At 40.2% G+C, this 18,184-nt stretch overlaps 1 protein-coding gene across 8 annotated transcripts in view; it reads left to right on the top strand.

Annotated features, from left to right (window-relative positions):
- Positions 1-7,295, top strand: part of Tmem71 (transmembrane protein 71) — a 51,292-nt gene extending 43,997 nt beyond the window's left edge. For 4 of the 8 annotated variants that reach the window (XM_013025162.1, XM_013025167.1, XM_013025161.1 and 1 more), the window contains 3 exons: positions 3,569-3,630; positions 3,728-3,788; positions 6,807-7,295. In XM_013025162.1, the coding sequence (XP_012880616.1) occupies positions 3,569-3,630; positions 3,728-3,788; positions 6,807-6,837 (154 nt within the window). In that variant the 3' untranslated portion in view covers positions 6,838-7,295. Of the gene's footprint in view, positions 1-67; positions 943-3,477; positions 3,542-3,568; positions 3,631-3,727; positions 3,789-6,806 lie in introns of those variants that run through there. The other 4 variants (XM_013025163.1, XM_013025165.1, XM_013025166.1 and 1 more) reach the window with 4 other exon arrangements.
- Positions 7,296-18,184: the final 10,889 nt, after the last annotated feature.

Here is an 18,184-nt window from a genome sequence, read left to right as displayed (position 1 = left end):
TGCAGCGGTGTTTTATAATGAATGAGTCTGTAATTGATGGATGATTTTCTTGCCTTCTTCCATGAAGCATTTCAGGTAGCAGTATGGCTGAGATTTATTAATTTATCTACAGGGGTAAGTGCTTTCCTACCTCGTACCTTCCTCTTTTCTTTCTTCAACAAAACATAGAGAAGCTAGTATATTTTACTTATGATATCATGTGTTATCCTTTGTTGAAAGGCCACAGATCCAGTGCAAGTGCCCCTTCCTGAACTCAAGGACATTGGATGTCCCCAGTGGGAAACAAAGAGTCTCTACTGAGATTTCATTTTTCCTATTGTATTTTTCATCCTAAAATTCCTCAGTCTGAAAAAGAACCATCAGAAAAAGATTTACCAAAGAGTAAAGATACTTAGCTGGGAGTAGCTGTGGCCCTGTAATGGAAATGTGGTAAACTCTGGGTAGATTAAATATTCAAAGAACGAGGTGGAGACAAGGGGAAGAGGACACTTGGGCCAAGTGTCCTGGTAAAAGCACTTTTTATATGCAGTTGCTATGGTTACATGCAAACATATGGTTCTGGTTCTGGCAGTCTTTTGTGATGGTCACCACCAAGCAATCATATGCAAAAACACTTTCTTCATAACTTTCTAGCCCTGTTTACTTTCTGTTAGGATTTTTGTTAGACACAAGTGACTCCATCTTGACTCTGAGAACTTTTACATTCTCTCCACACATAGAGTGTCCAGGACATCTCCATCAGAATGCAATGATGAGGTGTGACTGTAAGTGTGTTTCTGCTTTACCTTCTGCCCCACATTGCCTTGTCATGCCTTTCCAACTTTTCTTTGTCCAAAACTCCAGGGCAGTGGTCAGTTCTTAGTAGTGTTAAGTTCACTCGTGACTCCGTGACCTTTGCCTCTGATGGTCTCTCTACCTGGTACAAATCTTCTCCAGGTAGCCTGCCTCATAGCACGCACCCTTGCTTCTTTCAGGAATAGGTTCAAATGTGATGACATCATCAGAGAGGCCTTTCCTGACACCATGTGTAAATACCATATCACTTTCTAGCGCACGTACCCTTTGCTTTACTTTTCGTCAGTGAACTTATTACCCCTTGACCTAATAAAGGTTCAAGTGTCTATATGTCATTGCTCTAACTCTGGCAACCAGAATGTGAGCAACCTGAGAACAGACTTTTTGTGTGTCACTTCTCTACCCTGCATGCCAAAACCCTCATTGATATTTGTTGAATCAACTAGACAAACACAAAAAATTCAGCCCTAGAAGCTGATGGTCCTTGAATTCTGGTCAGCAGGTGTTGCTTATTCTCAAGTCTTGTCTCTCTGGAGGGTCCAATTCTTCACATTTCTTGAGGTGGCTACCCTTCAGATATCAAGTGTTAGATTCTATCCCTTAGTATACTAATTTAGGCCTAGTGAGAATCAGCATTTTAAAATAGGCTTCCCAGTTAATTATAAGCATTGAGAAGCATTTTTTTTTTGGTTCACAATAGGACCAAACAAACAGAAGGCGGGAGGTCCAATGGTTAAAAATAGATTTGCAAAATTCTGCATCGTATATTCTTCCAAGTTGGAAGATCATGATGTGCCTTTGTAGAATAAAGCTTAGTGAGATCCCACAGTGATCTCAAAAATTCTTACAAATTTTCAAGTTTCAGGAAGCCCTGATCAACTTGTTCCATAGGAACACATTAACGAAATGTTTCTCTCAGGTTAATTTGTTCATATACTATCCCCAATATTGGAGAGCTAGGAAGCCCTTATCTATTGAGTGTGAGTTGTATCTAGAAACATGTTCCCAAAGAGAGAGAAAGGAAAGAAGAAGAAAAGGTGTCTTTATCATGGTTAAGATCTGGCCCGTTCTACTTCAAGTGAATGAAGTCAACATCAGTAGGGGGATATTTTGTTGATTGCATAGAGCCGGAACACAGTCATGAGATTGTGTCTAACCATGAGAAAAGTCAGCATAAAATCCAATTTGATCATTAGTGAAAACAGGAAAATTTCACATTCAATGTTGCTCCTTATGGAGCTACATATTTTCCCACCACTGTCTTTTTTAATTCCTTATTCTGCCAGAATGAATTCTCTTGTAGAGCATTTTGCTTACATTTAATATGGAAAATTACTTGCCTCTCTTAGTTGCAATGTTTTTATAATGTATCAAGTTATAACAACAATAAATATAATATTCTAATACCTCATTCCTTTTTTGTTCCTACATAATAGCTCATTGTACGGGTATGTTTTGTTTCATTTATATATTCATGTGTTGAAAAACATCTTGGTTGCTTCCAGTTTTAAAAAACTTTCAATAAAGTTTCTACAAAGGATTACATGGATTTAAAAATAAAGTTTTAATTCAGTTTGGGTACATACCAAGACATGGTATTTTAGGATTCTATAATAAACTTACACTTAATTTTGCAAGACAATGCTAAATTATTTTCTTAGGTGTTTTCACCATTTTTATTCTCAACAGCAATAGATGGGACTTCCTGCAGCTCAGCATCTTCACTAGCATTTGGTGTTGGCCTTTTGAAGATTTTTAACTACTCTAATGGTTGTGCAGTGGTCTCTTGTCTCTTGCTGTTTAAATGTTCACTACCTGTCAGATCTTTCATTCTTTTGTGATACTGAGGTAAAAACATAAAAACAAAACAAAAAAAACAGGGCTTCAGATTTTCTTGGCTGGCCCTCTATCACTTAAGTCTTGCCTCTAGCCATGTTTTGTGCTGGTTCATTTGGAGATGGAGTCTAAAGAAATTTTCTGCCCAGGCTGGTCTTGTACCATGATCCTTCAGATCTCAGCCTCCCAAATAGCTAGGACTATGGCTCCTTCACCATTCGTACATGGATTATTTGCTTTATTATTGAGTTTTAATTGTTCTTATACATGCTAGATAGAAGTGCTTCATCACATATATGGTTTACAAATATTTTCTCCCAAATTGTGCACTGACTTCATCCTTTTGGCATTTGCTTTTTTAATTTTCATAACATTCAGTTTGTCATTTTTTCTATCACAAATTGTGCATTTGGGTTGGATTTCACAACTTGTTGCCAAAGCCAAAGTCTTAAAGTTTTCCATTTACAATTTCTTCTTCAATTTTTATCCTTTTACATTTCCCACTCATTTTAAGTTAAACTTTGTGTATGAAATTATTTGTGAGAGTTTGTTCGTGTGTGTGTGTGTGTGTGTGTGTGTGTGTGTGTGCCAGCTTAGAGTTTAAACTCAGGCCTAAGCACTGTTCTTTAGCTTTTCTTGCTCAAGGCTACCACTCTACCAGTTGAAGCTCTCTCCACTTCCTGAGAATTTGTTGTTTTACCTGTGAATATCCAATTGTTTTATTTGCTGAAAGGACTGCCCTTTCTATTGAATTACTTGTGTATCTCTATTAAATATCACTTCACTATTTCCACAAGAGTATATTTCTGTCTTCTTTTTTCCCTTTTATGTCTATCACCTTGCCAGTCCACCATCACTACAGTATGTCTAAAAGAACATGGCACAGGTTGGAGATGAAGAGTTAGAATGCTAAATCTAAGCAATCCTGTCATTTCAGATGGCTTCTAGGTGGAGTACTAGCCAATGTCTTTACATGTGCATCAATGATAACTACAGCTTGTAAGTAACTTTTCTTAAATTTCTACTCTGATTCCTGTATTTCATTTGAGTCATTTAGTTTTTTTTCTTTTTTTAATGTTTCTCTTTTCTACTCAAGATATTGTGCGATCACTGCTTTTCAGCTTTGGCAGTTACTTCAGGGCCACCACCTATACTCGGTAAGTGCTGCTGTGGTGGCATCACATCATTGTCTGGCCACCAATCCTAGCATAGAATATCAGATGCCAAGTTCTTCTGAGAAATAGATGGTGCTGACAATGTGCAGGAAAGGTCCCACTCATTTATGCTGAGGAATGGTTTCTGTTACTGCTTAAATCTAATAGTGTTCTCATCCTGCCCCTTGACTTCTTAAAATAAACAGCGTTAAAACAAGGTCATAGGACTTACAAAACACATGATGAGTGTCTTTATCAATGGTTTTGCAAGTACCTTTGTAGATTCAAAGCATTGTGCTTTATAGATACCTCCTATTAAGAGAGCCTTATCTTCCACTTGCCCAATAGCTGGCAAGCTGCCCATGAAATGGTCTTGGTTAAGAGCTGTGATTTCTTGACCTTCTCTTACTTTCCTAATGACCCCCCACCCAATCCCTCACTTCTCATCCCCTTTGTGCTGTCTGCCAGAATGCAGCCTCTTTCAGAGGGTTCCTGGGGCCTCTGGTTGGAGAGTGCTTACAGAATTTTAAGCGTTCTTCTAGCATCATTCATTACAGTATGGAAAGTGTCAATGCCCTTCAGTACACCACAGTTGCAGAGCCAGCATCCCTGGCTTGGGGATCAAAGTCTGCAATTCAAATTACTTTCTTGGCCTTCGCTCTTGACACTCTGCTTCTCTGTTTATGAAATCTCTGTGTTGACTTTGAAATCACAATGGGGTTGAGTGAAGATGTATTGTGTTTACAACTCTAGGCAATATTGATTTAGTGACACTTTGAGAGACACTGCCAATAATTTCTTGGCCATTCACGTGTCTGAAGTTAGATCTTGCTATAGCTAAGATATATTTAAGTGGATAGTTAGAAAATTGGGCCTGGGGGTGGAGTGGCCCCAAATCCTCGTTCATTAATCATTCCTTAAAGTTAGCGGTATTTGTTTAAAACTGTCTTCAGAGATCCCTACTTTCATCCCTCTACCTGTCTGTTTGTTTCTAGACCTCTATGGAGGCAGAAGTGGGCCTTAGCTGATGCTACATAATTTGCAGCTTTACATGCTAAAATGATCACAAGTTAGGAATGAACCAGGAGAAATATCTATGAAAAGATGTTTTATCCAAAGAGCTATTTTAAAATCCAAGTTTCAGGAGTGAAAACATTCTTATGGTTTGTCAAACCATAAGAATTATAAAAATCTGCCTTCTCTGAGTCCGTAGGTTAGCATGGAGAATTAGTTAGAAAAACAAGCTATCGTTTTGTAGGGAAGTTCTGAGGTGTGGGCAGAGTTTCTCAACGTGAGTTTCTAGATTCAATAAAGGCGCTTCTATAGTCCTGATGCTAGCCCCTTGAATCAAAGTTTGGAAGGAGTCTACTTTATTTTTAGCCCTCTCTCCAAGTTTTCATTTGAATATAAACTCTGAGGCTCTTAGAAAGATGACTTCTAAACCTTTTACCCTTGATTTCTCAATTGACATTATTTAGCCAACAAAATCTGTACTGAGAACTCTACCATGTTCTGTATTGAATGGACTCTCAGTACATCTCAACAGTCACCCCCATACACACATACACTCACTCATCTCTACCATAGGTGCCAACTTCCTAAAGCCAAGTTATGGAGCCAAACTCAAGATTTCAGAGTCTAATGAGAGTAACACATGTGCAAAGGACAAAGAACTTTTGTATTTCACTATGGTAAGCATAAATATGGAGCTAGCACAGAGAACAATAGAACCAGGAGATGAGAAAGTGTGGGGAGGATAGTCAGTGAAGGTTTCCTGGAGGAGGCAAAATCTAACTCCATCACCTGTTGGTTTTACTGCACCAGCTACTACTCTGAGTGACGTGTTTTCTACTAAAATCTATGAACAATAGAACATATTTGTATTCTGGCATAAGTATTTATCATCTACAGCCTCACTTATGAGATGAAATCTCTGCTTGGATTACTTATGTACATAATTTAACTTTTTCTTCTCTTTTTCCTCTCTGTCTTTCACGATTTCCAGCTCACCTGGGCATCTACCACACACTCTTGCCTTTACGACCTATAAAAACAAGGACTGTTGACTTCACTTTTGCATCTACCCCAATGCCTTCAAAATAGTAGATGCTCCATAAATATTCATCAACCTGAAAATAGTTGCTGCATCATTACTTGAAGTCCCTCTGTTGTAGCTAAGAGCTCTATGTCTACATATTAAAGATTTTGCAGCTTTCTCCCTCTTATATAAACCTATCCAGAAGCTAATAAACTAAATGTAGTAACATCAAGGAGTCAAGAATGACTGACGAGTCTTCTCTATCAATCAGCAATGAGACTATTAGGAGACAGAAGGCAGTCACTACAACAAACATGAAGACAGCAGCCCTCACATGCCTGGACCCCACAGTGCAAGGGTAGCTATGTTGAGTGCCTATATTTTTATCCCAGAGTTCTTCTCAATTCCTACCCCTCTTTATACCACAAGCAAATTCCCTTTTGACTTCTTTCCTCCCTCAGTTTAAAGTTTGCAGCTATGAGGATTATTCATTGTTTTCATTATTAACCCGAGTGTCCCTTGCAAATGAAGATCATCACAAGTATCCAACATTGCTGGGTAGCATCAGAGGTCACAAGCTGACTTTGCATAACTTCCTAGCAACAAAAATTGGGCTCTCCATTCTTAAATGGAGGAAGGTACATTTATATACTTGGTGGGTGAGAGAATAAACTTTAGGAAATGAAATTCAAGCCCCGTCCCCCATAACACCTCATAGGATCCTAAAATAGAAATGGAAATTAACAAGTTTTATGATGAGTTTAGGGTTTAAAACCTCCTTGATCTTTCAGAGAAGAAAACAATAAGAACTTCCAGGGACAAAACCAAGATATATACTTGTAATCTTTAAGCTAGTGTGTATGCATGCGTGTGTGTATGTGTGTGTGTGTGTGCATATGTATGCATACACACACATTGACTGCATCCTACTGCATTTCCTGAGAATGTGGATGAATTATGCATTTCTTTTACTCCTTTTCCAGACTAGATTTGCCAAAATTTGAAAACCATTGAGGATTATCACTGATGAATGTCTTCCATCGGAATATCCAGAAACTGCCCAACTTGCAGTCTACTTGCAATCAACTGCCTAATTGGGAAGAAGTGAACAATTAGTTCAGAAAAAATTCTAATTGGAGTATGGATTTAAAAAAATCTCATTTTTATCCATAATGGTAATATGCTCATGAAAACAGTATTAATTGGGCTTCCTTTCGCAAACGTTGACATTTGACAAGGAATGGACTGGGGAACTTGACAGAGACAGCATGGGCAATGAATGCTTTGGGATTAGTTCTCAAACATTAGCTTTCATTAGAGGATTCTGTGAGGTGCTTTGAGACACTGCAGATTCCAGGATCTATTTGCATGTACCCCTGCCTGACTAACCTACTTCAATCCAACAATGCAGATAAGTTTGTGTAATCAGTACCAGTCTAAAGGTAAATAAAAACAGCTTGCACATAAAAATCGAATGTGGCAAACACTATTGTATTGTATTGTTCTCCTCCCAAAGTGTCTTGATGGTAGATGGGGGCAGGTAGGATATGATTCAGCCTCCCCCCTTCCCCACTTAGGATCGTGTTTCAGGAGCTTACACAGGTTAAGGGCTGCTGGGACCTTTAAAAGGAGGGACCTGCTGGAATGTCCTCAAGCCATTGGAAGCCCAGGCCTCAGAAGGACTTAGCGTAGTACTCTGGAAGTATATTCAGGTTGGTCTCTCTGGCTTCCTATTTGGCCATGTAATCTCTCTCCCTTTCACACCACTCCCACCACTGTGATACCATCAGCATGAGGACCTCACCAGAGCGCGGAGATGCTGGGGTCACACCTTGAACCACCAGAATTCTGGAATATTTCTTTTCTTCATTGAGTACTAAGTCTCAGAGATTTCATTACAGTAATGGGAAACAGACTTATACAATAGGGGGTGGCTGATGGAAAATGGGCAGAAAAGAATCATTTTCTAGAAAGTATATTCTTCTGAATATATTTTTTCTCCTCCCCACTGCCATCTTTACCTCCTCCATCCCTTCCGTCCTCTCCCTCCTTTCTTCATTCTTTTCCTCCTCTCTTTTCTTCTTCCTCTTCCTCTGCTGCTTTCTTGTTCTCTTCCTTCCTTCACTCTTTTTCCCCTCCCTCTCTCCTCCTCCTCTTCCTCCCCTCCCCACCCTTCTTCTCCCCTCTTTTCTCTTCTCTCTTGGAGGACTGTACATTATGGATGTCACCTGTGCAGGTGGCTGGCCTGGCTCCTATGAGGGCCTTATGTGTCACAGCAGCTCTAGCAGAAGGTGCATGATTCAAAAGAATCATGTCTTCAGTAAGCAGCAAATTCTCAATGACCCTAAGCACATTCCTTGGAAATTTGTGAGTTTGCTGAAGTTCATACGAAGTAAGACTTTAGGTATGCATTTGATTCTGTAAATATGTAGTCCAACCATGTCCCAAGACATGTCCCGAGAGCCAGGATGGTCCCAGGGGATGTGACAAGGAAGACAGTGAACACTCTACTTGTGAGGTGGCATGTTGGGGCAAGGCTCCTCTCATTCTGTAAAATAGGAAGAACTATTTAAAAAACTGTTCATTAAAATACCAGAAATTTGGAAAATTAAGTAAAACAATGTGATTATTATAAGGCAAATTCTTTTTTGAGAAATAGGAGAAGAGACAAAATAACAGTCTTCCAGATACCCTCATCAGTACTTCACTCTTGAATTTAACACTATCCTGGGTTTTGTCGGGGTTTTTTGGTCTGTGTATATGTGGTAGTGGGGTTTGAACTTAAGACCTCTCACTTGTTAGGCAAGTTTAGTCCTTTATTTTTTTGCAGGGTATTTCACTTATGCTCTCATGGCTCTTAGATCATGATCTTCCTACCTCTACCTACTGTGCAGCTATTAATGAAGTCCTGTTCTGCTAGCACAGTTTGTGGGTTGTTTTTTTTTTTTTGAGACAGGTTCTTACTGACCTTTTTGCTTAGGCTAGCCTTGAACAATGATCCTCTCAACTCTGCCTCCCATGTAGCAGGATTATAAGTATGCATCTCTATGCCCTGCCTATCTATCTTGATTTTTATGGTAATTACATCTGTACTTTGTAGATTTCCTGAAAATGTGTATCCTGAATATTATTTGAAAGCAATCCCTGTTTTTGTTTGATACAGTTTTTGGGTCTCTTTACTGTATCTGAACTTCCTTTAACTTCCACCCTTTCATCCTTTGTTTTAAAACTAAAGAGTGTCAACTTCAGAGAAGGATGGCTTGTCCTGGATCACAGAGCTTGGAGAAGGTGGAGCCAGGCTGCATCTGCCTCTGGACTCTAAGGTTTCTTGGCCTTCACTCCCTCACACCCACTGCAAAGCTTCTATAAGGGTTATCTGGTAGAATTACTGCAAACCAACTCAGATGCAAACCAATGTGATGGTGCTGCAGGGGAGGCCAACTCCCCCCAATAGAGTTCCCACTAGTGCTCACATAAAATAGCAGATACAGACACCTGCCAACTTGGCACACTTTGTCTGAATGCCATATTTCCCTAGCAGGCCTTACTGAGGGTCTGAGCATGTATTTTTTTCAAAATCTATCCCACTGTGCTGGCTGCACCCCTTCCATCTGGCCCATGCTGGGTGAAATCTGCTACAGCTGCCAGTTACACCTGCTAGAGAGCCAGACAGGGAACCATGGCATGGAGGGATGGGTGGGGGAGATTAGCAAGTGGAAGCTAAAACCCAGCAACTACTTTGGAGATTTTTTTCTTCTCCTTTTGTAGCTTTAAAGGAAGTGAAAACAAAGAAAATGCAACAATGCTTGATAAGAAATGTACTCATTACCTTGTTCACGTAACTGTAACCCCTCTGTACAGTGTTTTCACAATAAAAAAAACTTAAAAATAAGAAAATGGAGTGCCCAAGGGAAACAAAGGCTGCCATATCAGGACTTAGATTTTTCAATGCAAAAGTCTTTTTTGCATGTGTGTTTGCATTATCTAGACAGAGGTACCCACTCCTTTAGCTGAATCTAGTCCTCACAGCTAGCTATGTTTGTGTGAGTGAAACCCAAATTCAGGCTGAAGGCATCTGCTTGTGGAGAAGGGATGAAACTCAATGCCAAATGGTCTTTTTTCTTTCTTCTTTTCCCCCTTTGGAAGTAAAAATATCAAGGATGACATCCCAGATAGTTCTACTTTCTTCATCTTCTTAGTTTCTTCTCCTGTTGAGTTATAGCCTTTGAATACTAGTAAGAGAGTCCAGGAGAATGCTTTATGTCTTGGATGTCAGATAAGGTCAGGGTCTGAGCTGTAATCCAACTGTGACTTCAGACAAGAAAATGTCATCTTTCTAAACCCTAACTTACATATGCTTGAGATAGATCCTATGTACACCCCGTAGCACTTTTTTATGAGACTCAAGCAGGTCCATGCAGGCAAAGTGCTTAGCACTTAATACCATGCTAGATACATGGCAACTTTTCCAAAGGGAGGTCTGCTGCTGTTCTTATTAGCATTGTAACATTCATAATAGGGGTATTTTGGCTTTTAGGACCATACATTTTTTTAGTCAAAGAAAAAGATTAATCCGGAATGAGGTTTGATCAGGGCACATGAAGTGAGTTGAAGAAATACTGCTTCCAATATTTAACACAAAGCTGAGTGGTATAAAGGCAAAAGAATGAAATTTGAAGTCAGTCAGATGTAGACTTAGACAGCCATAGCCATAGATTTCTGGCTGTCCCAGCCTTTCTAGTTTTATGAGTTTTGACTTGGCACTCAACTTCTTTGACCATGCTCCTCATCTACATCCTAAGCAAGGTTTCTTGTCCAGGTCTGAGGCCTTCTCTGAAGTGCTAGCTGCAGAATGGAGGGACAGTATCGATGCATTGTCATCGACACCAAATAAGAGACTGTAGGCTTACAAGGCGCAGGAGAAAAGAGCGACTAAAAATTGCTACTTTAATGTGGTCTTCTATATTTTAGAAGTGAGTCAAATAATAAAAGAAAAACCGAGAGAAACAGTAGAAAGATTACCCATTATCTCTCAACTCAAGGCCAACCTCTTGATGCACTGTAAGGCTGAAGAGATATGAAAACATCCAAACTAGACAGCCTTTGGACAGAGACACAGCTGCCATCTGTGGCCAGTCAAGTGGTCATTGCCCTGTTGGAAACAGAGGGCTACACCAGCTGACAGGCCTGTCTCCCTGCTGGAACAATGGCAAGGCTATTGCCATCAGCTGTCACCTTGCACCAATGTCATCCCAGATGCACCTTCAACATGAGGCAAGAGGAGGTGGAGAAAAGTTAGCAAAGTTATCAGGAGGGAAGCAGAACAGAAACTACAATCCAGTGTTCTCAGTATGTGCTGTGTATGCTCTCCCTCTCCACTTGTCTTCCTGCTTTCTTTCCGTTCTCAACCTTTGTGTGAGATCTGTGGTCCAGACAGCTCAGAGGTTCCATAGTCTCAGGAGTCAGATAAATCAAAAAGTGATGACATTAGTTCAAGGAGCAATACATGGGAGTGATATCGGTGATCCTTCTCAAAACTCGTTGGATATCAGAGAGGTGATAGCCAGAGAAACTTTCCAGGCAGTCTCCATACTTCCTGCAGCACTCAGGTTGTTAATTCAGGTTCTATTTGCATCGTTGCTTGTGACAAATAGTTCTGGCAGAGCAGTCATCATTCTGTCCCCAGTGTATAGCCAGAGCTAGCTGAGAAAGTTGCTCAGTGAATGGGCATCAGATATGCTATGAAAAGAGGGTGAACTGGGGTGGATGGCTATTCTCTCTGCTTCTCCTGCTACTATGGAAGATTTGTCTTTTCCAACAAAACTCATGTAGAAATTGTATTACCATACCACTGTAATTATCTTAAAAACTTGGACCTTTAAGAGGCGAGTAGAATTGATACTCTCCACCCACTCTTACTCTCTTATGCCTTGACCATCTACCCTCCTCTCTAGGATAAAGCCTCAAGAAGACACTCACTAGATGCTAGCCACTCTATCGTGAACATCCTAGTCTCCAGAACTCACAGTCAATAAACTTCTGTTCATTAAAAATTAGATTGTGGTATAATAGCACAAAATGAGCTAAGACAACCAAAGTTATTTTCTCCCCAATGCTGGTCTTATAACTTATTCTTTGGGCAATCATCCCCTTCCCTTGTAGATGGGTTCTAGCGAGTCTTCTGGCTTTGTTTGTTTTGTGCCAGTCCTGGGCTTGAACTCAGGGCCTAGGTGGTATCCCTGAGTCTCTTTGTGCTCAAGGCTATGGCTCTACCACTTGAGCCACTATTTCTGGCTTTTTCTGAGTAGTGTACTTGAGATAAGAGTCTCACAGACTTTTCTTTTTCTACCTGGGCTAGCTTCTAACCATGATCCTCATATCAGCATCCTGAGTAGCTAGGACTATAAGCATAACCCACCAGCACCCAGCTAAGGTCTTCTTTTAAAAAGAAACTATGTTTAAGGAATTGCCATTTAACAAAAACCATTTATGAATACAACCTATCTTGATCAATGTCACACTCCCTTCAACATTCTCACTCATAAATCCCAACCTACACTTTCCCTCATAAACTGAATTCTTGACTGCATTCTTCTCATTCATCCACTCTTCTCCTCTTGATACCCCCTCACCCCTTTCAAGTACCCTCTTCCTGGTGTTCATTTTGTTAGACTTTGACTTTTGCCTTTATCATAAATTATACTTTTTGGAGTTCTCCCTTGAATCTCCCACATTTCAGTTAGAACATTTGTATACACTTACAGACCATGCAACATATTTACTTATAAGTTTATCAGCTGATTCTAGATTCCACAAATGAGGGGAAACATGCAATGCTGGACCATGAGGACAAAGAGACAAGCCTGGCCATCAGATTCTCTTCTTTCTAGAGACAAGATGATTGGAGGAATGCCTGGGATGAGAGCTCTGTGGTCTCCAGCTGTTGAAGTTCTCAAATCCTCAACGGCAAGGACCAAGTGCCATTGAGCCTCTCAAGAATTTCAGTGTTTTTCCAGTGAAATCATCTTTTTTTTTTAAATTTAAACTAGTCAGAACACATTTATTTTACCAGCTACACACAATTTAAAAAAATGTATCCAATATACTATTTGTCTTTAAAAATATTTGAGTTGAAATTTATGCAACATTAAATCTAGCATTGAAAAGTGTGCAAGTTGGTGGCACGTAGGACAGTTACACCATCCCTATCTAGTTTCCAAAACACTTTGATCACCCACAAAGAAAACCCTGTGTTCATGAAGCCATGCCCTCCAATCCTCTTCCTTGCCTCTCAGCACCTGCTGGTCCTCTTTCTGTTTCCATGGATTTATCTATACCAGACAGTTCATGCAACATGAATCATACGCCACTCTTTGGGTCTGTTTTTTTCACTTACACAATGTTTTTGAGGTTCCTCCACATTGTTGCATGTGTTTCTTTTACTGGTTGAATAATGTTCCCTTTCATAATAATATTCCCATCTGCAATGGACATTTGGCTTGTTTCTACTATTTGGCTACTATGAATTGTTTTGGAATGTGAGTGTGGTGTGCAATGGAAAAAAAAAGATATCAAAGGAAAGGAAGAAACATTGCAGGATGCTGAATTTTTCCCTCCTGATCTCTGTCTTTCCACCCCTCCAGACAACCCCCCAGCCCATCCTCTATGCAGCAGCCAATTACCTTTCTAAATTTACTAATCCCTCTTCCCTCATTGTTACAATCATCCCACCCAACTCCCATACTCGTTACATTGCAGTCATAACTAGCTCTCCTTTCTCTTCTTATGATGCATCCTAGCTCAACTCCAGCTCAGGGCCTTTGCACCTGTGGAATATGTGGGCAGAAATACCCTTCTCTATGGACTTCCCAAGGCCAATGTCTTCTCGTCTTGCAGATGCCACCACCATCGTAAGCCCTGACTGCCACTCACTCTAGGCCTGCTCTCCCCATCTCTGACTCCATCCCAGGACCTCATCTATCTCATGAATCGATTCATTTGTGGTGTGTGGTTTCCATTTCTGCTTTTTGTCTCCTTCTGCCCTGTTTTTTTCTTCACTAGCTCAAGTCTTCGGTGCCTGGTTTATAGAGAGCATGCAGTGTGTGACTGTTTACTGAGCAGATGGCTGTGTAGGATCCACTGGAGAACTGGCAAGGGACAGAAATAGAGCCTCAGGTGGTCCAAGGTATGATACAAATGTGGACCATTCCACATGCCCTGTTTATACCAGCTTCATTCTCCATTTAGAATGCTTCTGCATGACTATTCCTCAGTATGGGAAGGAAGGGACTCCTTCCAATTTTTATAGGTCCTTTCTGACTCAGACTCACCATATAAAGACTAGAGGAGACATGTTTTTGAGAGGAGCCTGTGTAAAAGGATACAGAATGATGGCTGGGAGGGGCAGGTCACTGTCTCTTTAGGAGGGGTATGGCTCTAGGCAAATTACCTAATCTCTCATCAGCAAAACTAGGGAGTATAAGAAGATAAGATCTCTTATGATCATGAAAAATCTGAAAATAGCTTGATGTGCAGTTGTTCCAGTTTTGCCCTCCAAATCAGCCTGCCTTCTCTTGTTGATGGATAGAGAATTTGGCATTTATATGGACTATCATCTTCACTGGACACCTGAGACTCTTAGAAGGTAAGCTGCTTAGCTGAGATCATTGTCAACCATTTGAGGAGACACCACCAGGATCTCGGGTCTGTTTCCTAAGTCCAAGATGCATTTCCCCTGCCTACCTCCTGGAGAGGTTGTTCTGAATAATTGTAAGTTTTAAGCTTATGTATTGTTTTCTCTCCCATGCTCATTGAGTCACCGATTTATAAGTAGATAGGATAAATGCTCTCTTTGCTTCTTTTTGTCCCTGTCTCCTCCCCTGAGTCCTCTGATCCTAGAGCTCAGAGCACCAGACCACACCATCTGCAGCCATTTCTCAGTGGTCAACAACCAGCCCTCCATCCCTTTAATGTTTTGTAGCCCTTTCACTGTTACCACTGGATAATGATATCGAATTTCTTTCCTTGTGGCTGGGATGAGAAGGTGGCCACGATGAAGAGCGAGACTTGCCCAGGTCATTAAAGTGATGTCAGAATTCCAGAGCCTTCAGGACCTACCCCCACCCCGAGATGCAGCTGTGTGTTGACTGCCTATGATTAAGATAATGTCAGTACTTAGATAATACATGGTCTGAGTGTTTGTCTCAACCGTGGTCCTCTTACTCGTGGATCAAAATCCATTGTTGATACGAATCATTTAAAAGCTGGGACTGGCTGCACTCAGTTCTGCCAGCTCACTAGCTCAGAAGCTCATCAGAGTGACAAATAGCATGGAATGATCTCATTCTACTTCTTCTTTTATTGATGACTAAAAGAGAGTCCAGAGAAGATGAACAAAATGGGGAAGGTCCCAGGGAGGGTTAGAAATAGTCATGATGCAAACTCGCTATTGAAAACATAATGACTTCATTCCCATGACTTGGAGGTTCTTCAGTGAATTCTCTCTCTCAGTTCTCATTCAGTTGGTCAGTGAGCACTGTCAACATCCTAACCCAATCACCAATTTTATGCAACATTCACTACTTTGTACTATCTTCTTTTCCACTATGTTCTTTCCAATGACACCATTGGTCTCCAACTGGCCTCCCTGCTTACCCAGTTCTTTACAATTTACTTTGCACACAGCAGCCAGAAACAATCCCTTTCAAGTACATCACACTACATCACTCTTGAACTTAAACTACACAGTTGTTTCTCATTGTTCTAAAAATGATTCTTGAAGTCCTTGCAGGAAGTCATTCTTTTAGAGTGCTCCAGACTGTAGTTTTATTAGAGGTACCATCTTTCTTACTATCTTCCAGTCACACAGCCCCTCCTCAAACATAGCTAGCATATTTTGATTTCGAATAATAGTTGCCAACAAAAGGAACCAGGTCTTCTTGGAGAATGATTAATTCTAGCACTGATTTCATTCTGATATGAAATACACAATATGGCCTTGAGTTCCATCATAGTTCCAGAAAACAGGTGGACCCGTTGCAACAATGAGAAGTACAAGTTGTCATGTTGAAAACCAACTTTACAACTTTGGTGGGGGGGGGGACTGGGTGGGGGGGCGGGGGAAGGCTGGGAAGGGATGGGAAGGGGAAACAAAGGAGGAGGCTACAATGCTTGATAAGAAATGTACTCATTATCTTGCCCATCTAATTGTAACCCCTCGGTACAGTATTTTCACAATAAAAAATAAATAAAAAATTTTAAAAAAAGAAAGTGCTAAGAACCCAGTGTTGTCGTTTGCACCTGTAATCTCAGCTAGTTGGAAGGAAGAGATACAAGGATCTTGAATTCAAGTGGAATGAACCAAAGTGTGCTAGGGCAAAGATAGCTAAGACTTTACCTCCGAAATTATACAGCTGGACACCAGTGGCTGACACTTGTAATCCTAACTACTCAGGAGGCTGAGATCTGAGGATCACAGTTCAAAGCCAGCCTGGGCAGGAAAATCCATGAGACTCTTATCTCCAATTAATCACCAGAAAACCAGAAGTGGTGCTGTGACTCAAGAGGTGGAGCACTAGCCTTGAACACAAAAAGAGCTCAAGAACAAGGCTCAGGTCCTGAGTTCAAACGCCATGATCAACAATAACTAACTAAATAAATAAATAGTGTGGGGGTATAATCCAAGTGGTAGAGCACCTGCCTAAAATATTTGAGGTCCTGGGTTTAACTTTCAGTACTTAAAAAGTACATTAAAAACAAAACACTAACTCAGCAGTGATCCTCACTAGACACTATATTGGAAATGAAGTATATACCTTGGTGGGGTAGGGCGGTCAGGAGGAAAAAAAAGTGGAAGAAAATGAAGGTGGGGGTGACACTGTTCAAAAAGAAATGTACTCATGACCTGACTTATGTAACTGTAACTCCTCTGTACATCACCTTTACAATATTTTTATTTAAAAACAATAAAAATAAAAACAAAACAAAGGAACACAATGGTGAAGACCTGCAGAAGTCCAAATAATCTGGATATAAACTCCTCCCTGCCTATGTATGCATTGGACATAGAGATTTTCTTTCAAATAAGACAGGATGGAAAAGAAAGAGATGGGTAGGAAAGAGAATTTGTAGTGCACAATTACAGCAAATATTACCTCAGTCAGGTGATGAAAGCTAACACCAATATACACTTGATGTGACAAAAAAAAACAACCCAGTACCTGATCTCTGTGACCTTCCTTGCTAAAATGTATCACCCAGCTTAATCCTGAGAAAACAGTACAAAGCCACAATCAAAGAATGCTCTTCAAAAAAAAAACCTGTCTAGTGCATCTCAAAATGTCAAAGTCATCAAAACTTGGAACATAGCAAATAGAAGCCCAAAGAGACAAGGCTAAATGTCAGCTAGTATCCTAGATGGGATCTTCCAATAGAACAAAAATGCTGGGTCAAAGCTAAGGAAACCTAAATAAAATATAGACTTTACTTTGTCATAATGTATCGATATTGATTGTTTAAAGACACAAATATTAATAGCAGTTCAAACAGAGAGCATGGGAATGCAGGAAATTCATACATATTTGCAATTTTTCTGAAAATGTAATAAATATATGATATATACATATACAAACATGAATATAAATAATAATATAAATATTACTAAGCTGGGTGCTGGTGGCTCATGCCTGTAATGCTAGCTACTCAGTAGGCTGAGATCTGAGGATCATGGTTCAAAGCCAGCCTAGGCAGGAAAGTCTATGAGACTCTTATCTCCAATAAACTACTCAGAAAAATCAGGAAGTGGTGCTGTGGTAGAGTCCTACACTTGAGCACAAATAGGCTCAGGGACAGTGCCCAGGCCCTGAGTTCAAGCCCCAGGATGAGGCAAAAAACTACTTACTATTAAAATTGCTCAACATATATAACCTAAACTAATGCAAATTAAACAGTTTTTTAATCATCATGAGTCAAATTACCACTTACTGTTCTGGAGGAAAACCATGATATATCTTAATTCCTTTTTTTTTTTTTTTTGGTCAGTCATGGGGCTTGAAAAAAGCACCTGGATGCTGTCCCTGAGCTTCTTTTGCTCAAGGCTAGCACTCCACAGTGCCACTTCTGGCTTTTTCTGTTTATGCGATACTGAGGAAGAGAACCCAAGGCTTCATGCATGCTAGGTGAGCACTCTACCACTAAACCACATTCCCAGCCCAGATATATCCTAATTTTAAGAGAGCCAATTTTGGGGGTACTGTCTATGATATCTCTATTTTATATAAAAACAAATATTATATAGGAATAATCATAAAAAATTATGTAAGGATAAACATAGAGGTTATATGGGGATTAGAGATACACACAA

Source organism: Dipodomys ordii, unplaced genomic scaffold (genome assembly GCF_000151885.1).
Source record: "Dipodomys ordii isolate 6190 unplaced genomic scaffold, Dord_2.0 Scaffold82, whole genome shotgun sequence".
Lineage (NCBI taxonomy): Eukaryota > Metazoa > Chordata > Mammalia > Rodentia > Heteromyidae > Dipodomys > Dipodomys ordii.
The sequence above is the reverse complement of the archived record's forward strand: the minus strand, read 5'-3'. Positions and strand labels throughout refer to the sequence as shown.